We start from the raw sequence: 12,896 nt of genomic DNA, 5'->3' as shown, positions 1-12,896 counted from the left end.
ACATCACATCCTTTCCTGCACCGAATAGCACAAACACTTCCTTTAAATCAACTAATTTCTGTTCCTTTCTTTGGGGAAAGTTCAAAATGGTTTAGAGTCATTTATTTATATATATATATATATATATATATATATATATATATATATATATATATATATATATATATATATATATATAGAGAGAGAGAGAGAGAGAGAGAGAGAGAGAGAGAGAGAGAGAGAGAGAGAGATCTATATATATACACATTATTTGTTGTTGTTACTAAGTATGCAACACCACGACATGTTATCTGGAAAACACGTGCGTTAATTTAAAATAAACTATGTATCTTTGACAAATGTGTGAATTTTCTGACCGCTTCAGCAGGAAATGACTTATTGATGCTTATTTTTGTTTTGTGCAGCTCGCAATGTGCTCCGATGAGGAACAGACAGTTTAGACCCGTTTAGACCGCCGTAGATCAAATATATTTTTGCAGTTGTGGACTTGCTCGGGTGGTTGTTTCAGTCTTTACTTTTGGTTGATGGGAAATTTTCTGTCCGAGGAAGGGTGACTGTAAATGTAGTTTATTGTCAGTAAAAACATGTGTAGCTAGCGCCTCTCAGTTTGCTAACGTTAGCTAAACCGACCACCAGCATCGACCCCGAAGCCTTCCAGCAACATTTCACTGGCAATCAGCAATGCAGAAGACATGACGATAAAGCAGGAAGCCTCGTCCTTCTGTCAGTGAACGTGTCTTAACAATTATCTGCTCTGTGTTGGTATGTTCTCTGCATCATTATCACATCTCGTCTCCTACAGCGTCCCATTGATACAGAGATGTAGCTAACGTTAGTAGAAGAGCGTCACATCGAGCTAATCTTAGCTTTTTTGTATATTTTATCTAAATTACACAGGCCCGCTTACTACAGCTGTGTTCTTCTCAATCCTGGATGGTTAACTTTCATTTAGCTTTCACGTCGCTTTGGGTGTTTTTAGTTTCAACCTGTATCCCTGCACAACCACATTCGGTCCTAAACTGTCAAACCATCCTTACCTGGTTGACATCAACAGCCACAGGTACAGTTTTCTGGTTGCACCTCCAGCAGTGTTCATTGTGCGCTTAATGCTGATTGGATTGTGGTTGGCAATTTGCAGTGTTCACCTTCTTTGCCAAGGCCTAAGCTGTCCACTGAAACCTTCACTTTTGAGCAAATCTTTTTCTTTCTAAGATGCAGAATTTAAAACTATTCATGTTCACCTCATGAAGGTAGAACTACACTTCAGTAATGTCAAAAGAACAGAAGGTTTCTTTTACAGTGGCTTTGTGTGAATGTTCAAGATAATTGCTGACATCTGGAGACATCAGTCTAGAGAAAGATTGTTTTCCTGTTCATGCTATCTCCGCCATATAGTTGATGAATATGTCAATGGGGATGATTAAACCTAAGAGGGTGGTTTTAAAAACTGCTCGTACACTTTTAGAAAATGAACACTGACAAAAGCATACAGTAAACCACAATGGATGGGTGGATCATGATGTCAACATCCATAAACATTATTAAGCAAATAGAAATATTAAATGAATAATATCGAAATGATGGGCTCTCAGAAAATGTACTGTCTACTACTTTTCCTAGATCGTTCATCTTGACGAAATGAATTTCTTGCGTAATCGTCTTGTTGTTCTGGGCCTGGTGTTGTTGGCCACGTTACTGCTGTACCTGCTGCTGCCATCCATTCGCCAGGGCAGCATGGAGCCGTCTCTTGAAGCTCAAAGAATGGGACTGATGGCCACACCGCCACCTCCTCTTCCGACCATCAACGTCTCTATTCGCACTGGACAGCTCCCAGGGGACCCTCCACTGTTCTTCAGAGAAGCGTTGCCTGTTGATGGAGCTGGGCGACAGATATTGCCGAGGTGAGTTGACACAAGTGAACATTTTGGGAGGTAATGTGCTGTGTGGGTCGTCTGTTGGTAAGTTTTAGATGCTTAACATACACAGGCAGGGCTGATAACATGCTCACCTTGCCAGGTCTGTGCTAGTTATTAAACGCTGAGAAACGGAGAAGAAAACAATTTCTGTTTGCAGGCTGCAAGTGGTTCTTCTTCATGGCCAGGCCTTCACATCCAAAACCTGGGAAGAACTCGGTACGATGGCCCTGCTGGCGACCAATGGATATCAGGCCTTAGCAATGGACCTGCCAGGTAGGCACATAACCACCACTAATGTTAGTGAAAATAATAATGACATCACTTTTACACACAATTGTCATCGCTGTATGTATTGTCTGGTATGCTAATTAATTTCAAGGATTCAGGTTCAGTGTAGAGAGCAGAGTAGCTTAAGAAGAACTCAAAACTCCCATCTTGGTGTGATTTTTTATTTTTTTTTTCTGAAGTATGCAACACAAGAATATAAATAAAAAGTGAACCGGTCTGAATACATTCAAAATCTACTGTGTACACATTTCAAAGAACACAGTTCTGAACAGTTTGTAGTTACATTTATTTAAAAATAACAATAATAATAATAATAATGTCTTACCTTTTCACAATTTCTTCTTCTTGTAGGGTATGGAAAATCGCCAGACTCAGACGCTCTGAAGACCGACCAGAATCGGGTGGACCTCCTTTCAAGGTTCATGGAGTCTTTGGGTGTCAGGGCAGCTGTGCTTTTGAGCCCCTCCATGAGTGGACATTACTCCATCCCCTTCCTCATGAAGAACAGTGCTCAGCTACATGGTTTCATTCCCATTGCACCAGTCGGCACCCGAAGTTACACTCCACAGCAGTACCAAACTATTGAGGTGAGAGCGGGAAAGATTGTGCAAATATGAGACAACCCAGTTATATTCTAACTTTGGACAGGTTGTAAAAATTTTAAATACGCCTAATTAAAATTTTAAAAAATCAATAGCCTAGGGTGGCGGCGTTGATAATTATGGGAAACACTGCTTTCACTACCACCCCCCTTCAACCCCAAACAAAGCAGCCTCTCCTGACTTTTTAACTAACATCATATTCATAACAGCAGCAAGGAGTGTGTTTTTTACAAAACAAAACAAACAACAAAAGCCCAGACCTAACGTTTCTTAACACCAGCGCCTGAAATAAAAAATAAAGCAAGTAAATCCCGACTTTTGAACTACTGTTTTTCTGCACATGTAGCCTATTTATAAGAGCAGTATTCAGTATTTTTACAAAACATTACGATAACGCCACTCTCTCCCGACGAGTCCAAGCATCAGTGACAGTAGCTGCTGGAGTTTCTTACTGTAAGTTTCACGTTGCAGTGTTGCTTTAGCAGATGCAACGGAAGACAATGTTCGTTGCATCTTAGACTCTGACACAATAATGGCAGTAGCTACTTACAGCTGTGGATCGAACACCTCTCTCCCTCGTTCTCCTTTCTTCCTTTAGTTTTTGGCTATCAGCGCAAATGAACAACAAAGCCCGGTGCTGCTGACCTGCCGCACAGTCGCGCATTCACGTCAAGGATGGTGCAGTAACGCAGCGTTACTTGGATTAGTAACTGTAATAATATTACTGTTTTAGAAACGTAATTAGTTGTCCATGTAGAGTGAACTAGATGTCTGCGTGTTTATACGCTCTGATAATGCTAATCCGACACATCTTTGTAGTAGCGTCCATGTTAATTCCACATTCCGACTTAAGAGCACATGAACACACACTGAAGTCGGAAGAACGACTTTACAACTCGGGAAATGGGACCATCCGAGGAGCACGTGGATGCTCCGTGAGCCACTGGTTGTAATTCGTAACCCACTAAAACTTACACACTGATTGCAGTATTATTTGAAAGTTTGCCGTACATGGTGGATTGTCCAGCAACAACTTAGCCATGAATGTGTGTATTTTTACAAAGCTGTAAAGCCGTGGTCTGTGGATTTGTGAAAACGTTGTATAGTCTCTCACTTTGACATCTCACTCCTGTGTGCTTTTCAGACTCCTACTCTGATTGTGTTCGGAGCCCTGGACACAAATCTGGGTGCTCAGTCCCACAAGAACCTCATACAACTTCCACATCACGTTGTGCTAAAGTTGGAGGGAGCTCGCCATGCCTGCTACATGGACAAACCCAGAGAATTTCACCAAGGATTGATTGACTTCCTTGGCAAATTAAAGTGAGATATGTAGCGGAGGAAGAGGGTGGTTTAGTGCGGTGACAGTTTCGCTAAAAAATAGTAAGATCCGCATTATTCTCATCTTGTCAACACCTGAAGCAAGGAACATTGACATGGGAGTAGGTTTTAATACATGGAATATGGCATGTAAAATCTGTTATCAATGTGACCATTAACACTACAGTATTTCAGTTCCCAAAATAAAAAAAAGTTATAGTTATTTTTTCAGTTTTCCATAGTGTCACCCAAACATACCAGAGTAGTTCAGCTCAGCTTGTCAGGAAAAAAAACTCCATCAGACTTAGTGGTGAGTTTTGTTTCATGTGACTCTTTGCATGTTAAAACATGGAATATGTTCGCTTCACTGTTACCATTTTTGTAGGTGACATGTAGGTTACTGTAAACATGCAGATGTAGCAGGTGCCTGTGTTTAAAAAGCTTCTCTTCGCTTCACACTCGACAAACAGTTCTGGTAGCTTCCAAGAAAACATATGCTGTTCTCCACAAAGGCAAACAGAACTGATACAATGTAATTTAAAAAATGTATAAAATAATATGGACCATATTAAATGACAAAAAATGTTCACATTTGTTAATATAATGATGATAAAGTTATATGTAATATATTTGCAATAAGTTTGGACAATCGTGCAAATGTTAAATTAAGATATATGCAGAGCTTAAAATAAAAACAAAAATTTAGTGTTTTGTATGTTTCAGTTGTTTTTGGGAACTTAAGGTTGTTTGATGTATTTATATAATGTGCTGTTTTGAGGTTATTATACTGCTGCCTTTCAGAACATATATGTTCACTGAAGCACTGTGCCTGTCATTGTGTGTGTGTGTCTGCAGAGTTGCGGCTCTAACCAGTTTCACACTTGCAGAAGCAAGACAACAACCATTCACCTGTCTCGGCCGATATATCAGCATGCTGTCCCTCTTCCAAGGACCCAACATGCTAAAATTACACTTCCAGCTGACCTTATTATATACAGACAAATTAACCTTCAATTTGTGCCAGATATAAGTTGTTTTGCAGTTTGAGATGGATATTGCAGCATTATACAATAGCATCAAAAGCCATTTTTAATGGATAATGATATTGTTAGGCTATATGAACACATTTGAATTATATTACAATTCAAATTTTCCGAGTCAAACTGGATAATGTTAACAGGGTTATGACCTTGTACATACCACTAAAGAACTAATCTGGTTCTTGCTTGCCCAAAGTGTATTGTTAACTTTCCTTACTTTTGCATGCCTGTATTTTAATCTAGTATTGCTACTTTTAAGGATGTGAATACTTTCTTCACCCTTGGTACTGTACACTGTTACATAATGAAATAGTATAAATTAAGCGCAAAAAACTACTGATGTCGACTGTTGTAAGAATTAAGTTTCACCTCATTACTTTTTTGGTAACAGCAGTTAAAACGTGTGTATTACATATAGTTTTTACAAATATAGTCAATATAGTTGTGACTGTTTTCTTGGTCAAGGCCCGAACTCGTGCATATCTGTTTTGAAATAACATATTTTTATGTTAATGTCTCAAAACAGTTTGAAACAAACGTTCAGTTGAAAGGTAGAATTTCATTCCTGTGGCAGGTCTTTTATGTTGAAAGGCAGGAACAGCCCTACCAGCTGAACCAGGGAAACTGCGTACATGACGAGCTGAGTTGACTGCGCACGGTGAGTATAGAGGGGGATATCTAGCTAAAAAAAAACAATAATTAAATACATATATCGTTGTTTCGCTGTCCTGTAATCCTTGCTTACTACCACCACTCTTAGCTAGTGTATTTAAAAGTGGGTTACACGTCTTTTTGTGAAATTCAACGAGCATTTCCTCGCTGTCCTCTCTGCGCAGAAAACACAACCCGGCGTTTGTACACAGCTCCGTCTCTGTGAAGGGGGAACAAACAGCTCCGACTCAACATTTAATCATCCAGCCGTGATTTGTTTGTCAGCTAACCATAGACTATAAAAAACAGGTAACGTTATATTAATTCATTCAAACTTTTATTTAAAGAACCACAGAGGTTGGTTGCCCTCATTTGCAATGTCGCGTAACACATGTGAAAACAGGACACAAACCGATGAGGGCAAAGAAAATGTGTTAACAGTTTTATTTTTTAGTTTAATACTTAATTACCTGCCCGACGACATCTAGTTTGTACTTTGTAGTTTGCCAAGATATGATGCTGTTGTGGTCGTAGCAGCAGAGTTGGGAGTAAATCGCTGTCACCACTGATTTTACTTGATGTGTTGTTGTTGTTGTTCCCTCTGTATCGTGGTGGTTTTCATGGTACTGGATTTATCCAGAAGCGCATACCCGACCTTTAACTATAGGTCAACACCATAGGTCAAGACACAGACGTATAGCTTATCCTGCAGTTAAATGCTGCTCTGACGTGAGCTGCAGAATATCGGTGCAGGTGTTATGCCGAGTTTTGCCTGCCTGCCGAGAATTGCATGCACCTCCAAATACTGCTTTTAAACGCTATGATATTCTTTGTGGGGTCCATCAATGGTGTTAAATGATTAGAAGTATATATTTTATGAACGTTTACAGTCTTTAATATTTCAATACACTTAGCAGAAGTACCATTCCTTGACATTTAGTAAATATATGTGGTGATAATGCCGTTTGATCAATGAGCACAGCAAAGTGTCTGAAAAGGACCTAAAGAGGCTACCTGCCGAGATTTGCATCCACCTCTTTTCTCAGCAAAAATGACCGTTATAACGAGGTGCATGCAATTCTCGCAAGCAGGCAACACCGGTTGCTAAACGGTGGTGAAACCAGTCGATGTCTGAATTTCGTTTGCGCCTATTTTCGTGTTATTATGGTCCTTGAGCAAGGCAAAGGTTCTGAAAGACACATACGCGTTTTCTTTCGTGATCTTAGTTGTTTTATAAACAACACGAATATAATGAATATAATAACAATATTTATTATTATTATTATTAGTAGTATTACTGCATCAATTTGGAGAAATCCTGATTGGAAATGCCCTCCAACACCAAACTTTGACCTTTCACTAAACTAACTACTTAAAAAGTATAGTTCAACATTGTCAATATATATGATACAGTTATAACTGGTACAAATTTGGTATTGTTTCACTGCACCAACTTGGAGAAATCCCACCTTAAAATCCCCTTCAACACCAAAATGTACACAAACACACTTACATTTATATTGTAACCGTTAACCAAAGTAATTACTCAATAGGTTAGTTCTCCGCTGTCTTGGCATCTGCTTCCTCATGTCTTCTACTATCACTGACACAGATTTGGAATCATTTCACTGCACCAACAGAGAGAAAATTTAAATAAATATATCTTAATACATCAGCTCATTAAATTAGCCATTATCGTTAGCAAACATGTTATTTCAACATTTTGAATAATTGAAAAGTTATTACCCTTACACTGCAAAACATTTATTGATTATCTTTATAGCCTACAATCAGGGGCATTCATTTGAACTATGATAAGGCCAGACAGAAATGGGTTGCAAAGGGCAGAGTTCTGAGTGTTATCTCCTCCCTCAGAACATTTAATTAAACTATTATGTGTGATTCAATAACTCGCACCATTACCTACACTTAAATACAAATGTTCTTTTTTGTTTAAAAAGAACATTTATTCTTTTTTCTACAAAAAAAAGAACATTCCTACAAATTGTGCCAAGAGGTGAGTTTCCTAATACTTGTCTCCTAAACTGTACAGTGAAAGGACTTGATATTGTACATGTATATGGTATGTATGGTTATAGTCAGATTTTGAAGTGGGATTTCTTCAGGTAGGTAAAGCAGTGAAGCAGTTGCCATTACAATGGTGAACTAACCTATTGTGGAATTAGTTTTGTGAAAGGTCAAAGTTCAGAGAAATGTATCTGTGTTGGTATTGGTGTGGGACAGCATTTCCCAGCAGTGTTTCTCCAAATTAATAATAATACTGTTATTATAGTAGTGTTTATTTATGTTCATGAATCAAGGAAGAACATGAAAGAAACCGCGTATGTATCTTTCAGGACCTTCGACCATCCATACCATAATAACGCTAATTGAGGCGCAACAAAATTCAGATAGTGTTTGACTTGACAAACACAGTGTCCCATTCAGCGACTCGCGTTACACCACTAGCTAACCGAGGAGACATTAATAAGTAACTACAAGTCTAGCTTGCTTAAGCATCAGACTGGTCCTTCAGCAGCAGAGCTTTCAGCAGGTAACTTTAACTACAGCTAACGTTGATGTTCAGGCTGCTGGCCTGGCACCAAACGAGCTATAACTGTAGCTAGCGATTGTTTAAGTAACGTTACGTGGTTCCCTTATTGTGAACCTTCGTTGGGCATTTGTCACAGGATCCTGGCATGTTGGTTATTTTGCTTGATTGTGATGTGTCGTTATGTTTATAATGTTATTCTCTATGCTTGTCCTCAGAGGAGTAAATAAATCACAGCATGCTGCCTGACAAAGATGGTCCAGGTGTTGGAGGCGGAAAGAGCTGGCCTGAGGGAGAAGACCCCTCTGTGAGTCTGTTCAGAGAGTACCTCCGTCTCAAAACTGTCCACCCTGACCCTGACTACGGTGAGCCATCTTCATTACAGTACACTGAGATTAATCCATGCCCTTTAGAAATGTCACAGATGGATGTTTGGCATTAATCTTTGTGGGTCGAGCTCAGTTTTTTGGGGTCAGAGTCAAAACAGTTGCTGGAATATGAAACTTGATGAGGCCATTTGCCCAACATGCATGCCATGTCCCTTTCCAGTTCCAACAACACAGTATTTTTTTATGTTGGTGTAATTTAACTTATAAAAAAACTCCAGTGTGAAATGCCTGTATCATCTGTATCATCTTATGTGCCGTGATTTATCAAAGTCCGCTTCTTATCTGGGTCTGTTAGACATTAAGTTCTTCCAGTAATGTATGAAGCTCATATACTGAAAAGAAAGCTGAAGCCTCTTTTGTCTGGCGGCAGTACTAACAGCAGACCTTGGAGGGACTGTGTATCTCCCAGTTGGCCTTAGAGCTTGTGGGATCCCCTAGTAGTGAGAGCTGGATAGGCGATAAGAGAAAGCCTGCTTTTTGTTCTTGGTTTTCTGTGACATTGTGGCAGTGCTGTTGGTCACATAAGACCAGCAGCAGCAGGAATTATTGCCTAGTGTTTTACACAAAATTGTTAGTCTATAAACAGACTGTTCTGCTATCTGTTTGTTCACGTACAGATGCTGCTCTTCGGTTCCTGGACAGAATTGCGGACGAGCTTGGGCTACCCATGAAAAAGATTGAGGTGTGTGTTAATAATTTAATTCATGTAGAAAACATTTATGTACATGCTGTAAATAGAGTACAGAAATAAATACTTCCCTTGAAATGAGGCAGTGGGCCTTATCTGTCATTCGCTCACTGCCTTTAGGTTTGTCCAGGCAGAGTTGTGTCGATCATGACATGGGCAGGGACCGACCCGACCTTGAAGTCCATCTTATTGAATTCCCACACAGATGTTGTACCCGTTTACCAGGTACGGCATCTGTCTCTGTTTACAGCGTTAAAATCCAGTTCATATCTGTAATAGAGATAAAAAATAGATTTGATATCAATCTCTTCTCCAGGAACATTGGAAATACGATGCTTTCAGTGCTTTCAAAGATGCAGAGGGCAACATTTATGCCCGGGGATCACAGGACATGAAATGTGTAACTATACAGTGGGTATAAACTGCCTTGATAACATATTAGACAGGATTTCTGCTCCAGTATTGTTGTAATCTTTACTTTAAATTATGTTGTGTGAAACACCTGTTTTAACACGCGCTCACTCAACCTGCATACTGTCAGTTCAGACTCCATTTCTTATTTCTGTCCTAACTCTGTCGTGTCCTCTTCTGTTCTTTGTAGGTACATCCAGGCAGTCAGAAGACTGAAGGCAGAGGGATGGAAACTGATGCGCACTGTGCACTTAATGTTTGTTCCTGGTAAGATATCCTTTTGTCTTTGTTTGAAGTATCTGCACACCCTTGGTCTACAGTCTTTGGTCCACCCTCACAGGCAGGAGTGGAAATTAACACCCGCCAAGCGCTAAATACGGCTAAATGTTGGAAATTTTTGGTACGATATTGTCAATGTATTCGGTACGATATCGTCCTATATAATATATTTTTGACGATAGCAAACAGCAGATCAGCATTGTTTTTTGTTGTGTGTTGCACTTAAATTGGGCCCTTCTTCTTCTTTTGTGGATTTATGGAGGTTGGCATCCAAAATGTTGCATTACCGCCACCTACTGGATGATTTAGTTTTCCCAGTGCAATAAATTTACAGTGCCCGCCCAAAGTACTCCAATGCATTGTCCATTCTATGACTCAGATTGAGTTGTTGTGAAATAGCTTCTTGTCCATGCTTATCATATTCTGCTCATCTCCATTCCTTTTTGGCTCCTGTTCCTTTTGCCCTGCTGCTGGTTCAGCCTTCCTTTCCAGTCTCTTGGTAGCTTCAGCGTATGACAGACACTCTTCTTCTTTTCTGATTTTATTCACTTTTATTTGTTTTATTTTCTTTGCAGACATTGTGCTGACCCCACAATGGTGATTTCCCGCACAGTGAATGCACTTTGTTTGTTCCTGTTCCTCTTCACACTCCTCACTTTCACAGTTGTTCTTCCCACATTACATTTACATTTATTCATTTAGCTGATGCTTTTTTCTTCCAACTCCTCTACATATTGCTGCCACATGTCCATACTCCTGACAACAGAACATCGAACATCTCCGAGTTTTTCTCCAACAAACTTTCCAACCTTGCGTGAGTCCTTGAAGATCCCATCCGTTCTTGTCACTACTATCATACCCACTTCGATACATCTCATCAGATCTTCTTGCCTGGCTGGCATCACTTGAAACACTATCCTTCTTCCTTTTCCTATTCACAAATCGTCTTGTGTCTTCTTTCTTTCCTGCTGCACTCTCCTCGCTCTCCTCTGACTCCATTTCCCTCTTCCCGCATCAAAAATGAGGCTGAAGGAGAACATAAAAAAATATTAATTAATGAGGAGGTTTAAGTTGAATGAGAAAGCATGATTAAGAGTTAGCAGTGATGAGATTTAAGTTGAATGATTGATTAACAAACACCTTGTAAGTTTATAAAACTGTTTACTGTTAGAAGTGAATGGACTATGTGGGAATGACACCACTTTACCGTGGACCCAAAACAGTGGACAAGAGCATGCTAACACACGGCTAATTAGCACCAGTAAGACTACCAAGAAGCAGGAGGCCTGTGTACTGGGTAATAAATCTGAAAGTGGGAGTCCTCCCTGGAATGCTCTTGGTGCAAAACCTAAGAGTAAATCATTTCCTGGGGAAATGGGAGGACAAGTAACAGGCAGAACCCAGCGCCCTGAGATTTGTGATGCGACTGGCTGGCCTGCATTATCATCCAGGCAGAGCGCCTCTTCAACCCCTGTTCTTGGTAGGACACAGCCGTGGACAGCTGCAAAAGGGAGAGTTAGCAACAAACCTCCCCAACAACCGAGTGTGCAACAGCAGAACAGATTTTCACCACTATTGCAGGACCCTGGATCTCCATCTGATGACCTGGATAACATCCCATCCTCACACAGAAGGGTAAGGACTGAGAGTAAATCAGAAAGTAAAAGGCTGCAGGGAAAGCCAACGACTGGGCCTCAAACTCTGATTGTGGGTGACACTGCTGTAAACGATGTAAGAAGCATGTGCAGTAAGAACACCAAAATACTCTGTTTTCCGAAGGATACGGTGTCTGACCTGGCAGAAAGAATCCTACATATCGTGGCTGAACATCCTACTGTGAAAAACATCATACTGCCAATGATGTTATGAAGCAAGTGTTGAAAGAGGACTTTAATAATCTGTTGAACGCGGTCAGCTCTTTGAATGCTGAGGTGTTTATCAGTGGCCCTATACCGCCAATCCGAAGAGGAGCTGAGAGATTCAGCAGATTGATGGCATTGAACACGCGGCTCTCAACGGCCTGTACTGTCCATTCAATGCATTTCATCGAAAACTTTTACTTTCTGTGGGACCGCAGACATCTTTTTAAGGCAGATGGACTTCGCCTTAACAAGTCAGGAGTAAAATTGTTTAGCTCCAACCTGTTTTACTTTCTGCGTCACTCATCTGTTCAGAGACAAGAGGAATCAAAACAAGAAGAAGACCTAACACAACACACCAGAAACCTTGAAGGAGAGCCACCTCAGCCCCCACTGGAAGAGAGCTCTGATCACGGGAGACATCTGAGTCAAGAGGAAGAGTCTCCACCTCTCTCACTGAAAACCAACAGTGAGGATTCAACATCTCTACCCCCCCAATCCCCACCTTCAGACACACTTTCTCCCCTCTCTCCCCTGTTGGACTTCACTGATCACATGGAAGACCTGGTTAGAGCTAGGACCAAATTTACTCCCCGCAGCTTTCCTCGCTCTACTCCCATTTTCTCTACCCTAAACCGCCCCTCACCGTCCACCTCCACCACTGGTTCTAAGTCCTCCAGGTTTGACACATGTGTCACAAATACAGCGCACAACCCGCCTTCCCGCTCCGCAATGGCGAAAAAGCCCAGTAAGCTCTGTCTGATATGTGCTGGGTCCAGGCTACAAGGAAAATAGCACTCATGACTCTTCCCAGGACAAGCTGGGGCCCAGTGTGCTGGTAGTCTTCTCCATCCCTGTCTTGATAGGTAACAGGAAAAGCATGGTGAATGTGTTAAGAAACA

General features: G+C 40.6%; 2 protein-coding genes across 5 annotated transcripts in view; both read left to right on the top strand.

The window, feature by feature from the left end:
- Positions 1–417: 417 nt before the first annotated feature.
- On the top strand, positions 418–4,831 carry abhd14a (abhydrolase domain containing 14A). Of its 2 annotated transcripts, none has more exons than XM_046076501.1 (5): positions 418–762; positions 1,621–1,901; positions 2,074–2,189; positions 2,556–2,791; positions 3,951–4,831. In XM_046076501.1, exons 2-5 carry the CDS (start codon positions 1,639–1,641, stop codon positions 4,131–4,133), a joined length of 798 nt encoding a protein of 265 aa, XP_045932457.1. In that variant the 5' UTR covers positions 418–762; positions 1,621–1,638; the 3' UTR covers positions 4,134–4,831. The 2 variants fall into 2 exon arrangements, with proteins under 2 accessions (XP_045932457.1, XP_045932458.1); XM_046076502.1 differs by lacking the exon at positions 418–762 and adding an exon at positions 805–1,060.
- A 908-nt stretch (positions 4,832–5,739) lies between these two features.
- LOC123987526 (aminoacylase-1-like) overlaps positions 5,740–12,896 on the top strand; it is a 19,913-nt gene continuing 12,756 nt past the window's right edge. The window contains exons 1-7 of one of the 3 annotated variants that reach the window (XM_046076499.1): positions 5,800–5,824; positions 6,003–6,126; positions 8,587–8,733; positions 9,375–9,439; positions 9,566–9,670; positions 9,762–9,856; positions 10,047–10,123. In XM_046076499.1, coding sequence (XP_045932455.1) covers positions 8,607–8,733; positions 9,375–9,439; positions 9,566–9,670; positions 9,762–9,856; positions 10,047–10,123 — 469 coding nt within the window. In that variant the 5' untranslated portion in view covers positions 5,800–5,824; positions 6,003–6,126; positions 8,587–8,606. Of the gene's footprint in view, positions 5,825–6,002; positions 6,127–8,216; positions 8,372–8,586; positions 8,734–9,374; positions 9,440–9,565; positions 9,671–9,761; positions 9,857–10,046; positions 10,124–12,896 lie in introns of those variants that run through there. The other 2 variants (XM_046076500.1, XM_046076498.1) reach the window with 2 other exon arrangements.

The sequence above is a fragment of the Micropterus dolomieu genome, linkage group LG18 (assembly GCF_021292245.1).
Source record: "Micropterus dolomieu isolate WLL.071019.BEF.003 ecotype Adirondacks linkage group LG18, ASM2129224v1, whole genome shotgun sequence".
NCBI classification, from domain to species: Eukaryota; Metazoa; Chordata; class Actinopteri; order Centrarchiformes; family Centrarchidae; genus Micropterus; species Micropterus dolomieu.
This window is presented reverse-complemented; position numbering and strand designations above follow the sequence as displayed.